Source organism: Eurytemora carolleeae, unplaced genomic scaffold, assembly GCF_000591075.1.
Source record: "Eurytemora carolleeae unplaced genomic scaffold, Eaff_2.0 scaffold261, whole genome shotgun sequence".
In the NCBI taxonomy this organism is placed as follows: Eukaryota; Metazoa; Arthropoda; class Copepoda; order Calanoida; family Temoridae; genus Eurytemora; species Eurytemora carolleeae.
The window spans coordinates 2716-5147 of NW_019396251.1; the positions used below are offsets into that span (position 1 = coordinate 2716).

Genomic DNA, 2432 nt, shown 5'->3' on the forward strand with positions numbered 1-2432 from the left:
GAAAAATGATTCTAAAATATGTTGCTCAAATAATCTGATTCACCGTTGACAAATCCTGGTTTGAACCCGGTCTGAACCAACCATGATCCTATCAAACAGGATTACCGGCGACCACGACGCCGCCGTGCGAATACAGGCCGCCAGGACGCGGACCATGGAGCGCGGGATACCTAAAAATCATGGGTGCTTATCAATTTGGAAAAAAGGTATATAAGAAGGAGGTCTTGATATAGATTCAGTATGCAACTCCCCTCCTTCATTCAAGCATGTTGAGCAAAGTAAGGAAAACATTTAAGAGTAGAACAAAATAATCTCATTTCTTATCTTGCTAAATTTGGTCATTTGAGCTTTCCCATTTGCTTTTTTTTAAGAATGCATGATTCAACAGATTATCCATGTTAAATGAACTGTAAGAATAATTTAAAGTGACCCTTCAAGTAAAGTTGGCAATGCCTGATTCACAACGGTACCCTTAAAGGCTTTGTCTGATCAAGTATGAAGTAGATATTCTGATCTCAATGTTTATAATTTTGAAAACTGAATATTTTCAATTGTTGTTCCTAAAAACATAAAAGGAACTATCAGAAATAAACACTTTTAAAACAAGAAAAAAGACAATGTCTCCCTTATTTTTAATCAAATATAGGTTTCAAGGGTAAAGTTATAAATAGGTCATCTTTACATGGAGGGTCACTTGAAATTTTACTCACAGTCCCTTTAAGTAGTAACTATTTTACTCAGACGACTTTCATTAAATGATGCAAAGATTTTGGGATTAGAAAACTTTAGTTGGACTTTGTTCCTTTACTATAAAATGATTTTCAAATCCCCTTTGAAAGTATAACATTAAAATCTGAAGCCAACATATAAAGACACATTTAGGACAAATACTGAATTTTGGAATATTGTAAATTTTTTAACACCTTTCTCGTAATTTAGTTTTCCTCAAATTTCATATTTTCATTCCTTTAGAATCTTTTTTTATATCCAGAGAACAAAGGAGACTGAGTAAATGTTCGAAAGTCTATTTTAAATTGAAAAATTCAAAAAAACTTTTGTTATCAAATTTAAATATCTTAATTGCTTCAACGAAGCCATAAAAAAAAACTTAGTAAAATAAAAAATAATTTTGCAGTCATTTTATTTTAAATTTCAGATTGTGGTTGTAGCCTGTGTGCTATCACTTGTACAGTGTGACAGGAACCTGCCAGTTCTATTTCAATTCAGCCAGCCCAGCCACAATGTGGCAGTTTTCAGGGGGGCTGATGTAGAGAGAGCTAAGGCAGCAGGACTTATTGGTGGAGGTAGTTCATCCTACTCTTCTCCAACTCCTGCTCCATATACTACAACCACAAGTACAGTGTGACAGGAACCTGCCAGTTCTATTTCAATTCAGCCAGCCCAGCCACAATGTGGCAGTTTTCAGGGGGGCTGATGTAGAGAGAGCTAAGGCAGCAGGAATCATTGGTGGAGGTAGTTCATCCTACTCTTCTCCAACTCCTGCTCCATATACTACAACCACACCTCCTCCTCCTCCTCCTACTCCAGCAGCCACCTATGCTCCAGTAACCCCTGCTCCAGTAGCTTACAAGCCTGCTCCTCCTCCAGTTGCCTACAGACCAGCTCCAGTTGTATACAGACCTGCTCCAGCTCCTGTTGTTTATAGACCTGCACCTGCTCCTGTAGTCTATAAATCAGCTCCTGCTCCCGTAGTTTACCAAGCTGCTCCTGCTTCCGTTGTTTATCAATCCGCTCCTGCTCCTGTTGCATACAAATCCGCCCCTGCTCGTGCATATGCTGAACCTGCATATAATGATGTAACTATCTTTACAACAATTCTTTCATTTTTTAATATTATTTAAAATTGGAATTGAAAAGATTAAACTCTTTATTATATTCTAGGCTGACGCAGTTTACAACTGGGAGTATGCAGTTCTAGATGATCCATCCTACAACAACTTTGGACACAAGGAGAGCAGAAATGGACTCAACACTGAGGGTAAATACTATGTTGCTCTTCCTGATGGTCGTCTCCAGACTGTTACCTATACCGTGAATGGATATGATGGATATGTCCCAGTGGTGGAATATTCTGGAGCTGCTCAGTATCCAGCTGCTTCTAAATACTCTGCATAAACAGAATCATAATATGTCATGTAATAATTTATAATATTTATGCAATAAAACTTTCAAACTTTATCCTTTAGTTAAAAGTCTGAGTAAATTATTATTATATTCAATTACCTGACTTTTTATGTACGATTCACAGTTAAATATTTGAAAAAGTCGTCGGACCAATGATAGGAATTTTTTTCACACAAAAAATTTTAAATCTTTTAGATTTGAGTATTTGTGACAATTCAAGCCTTAGCAGCTGACTCATCACGACTATACAGGGTTACACCAAGAAAGAATGAAACATCAGAGAAGAC

The 2432-nt window shown here is 36.9% G+C and overlaps 1 protein-coding gene across 1 annotated transcript; it reads left to right on the plus strand.

Moving 5' to 3' along the window:
* Nucleotides 1–221: 221 nt before the first annotated feature.
* LOC111699394 (cuticle protein 21) lies at nucleotides 222–2199 on the plus strand. The gene is made up of 4 exons (XM_023470069.1): nucleotides 222–278; nucleotides 1157–1200; nucleotides 1370–1817; nucleotides 1903–2199. The coding sequence occupies exons 1-4, from the start codon at nucleotides 267–269 to the stop codon at nucleotides 2134–2136; spliced, it is 738 nt and encodes a 245-aa protein (XP_023325837.1). The 5' UTR covers nucleotides 222–266; the 3' UTR covers nucleotides 2137–2199.
* Nucleotides 2200–2432: the final 233 nt, after the last annotated feature.

Coding starts and splice junctions, on each gene's coding strand:
- LOC111699394 (XM_023470069.1), top strand. Junction 1,201..1,369: donor TCACTTGTACAGTGTGACAG/GAACCTGCCAGT, acceptor ACAGTGTGACAG/GAACCTGCCAGTTCTATTTC. Junction 1,818..1,902: donor CTGAACCTGCATATAATGAT/GTAACTATCTTT, acceptor ATTATATTCTAG/GCTGACGCAGTTTACAACTG.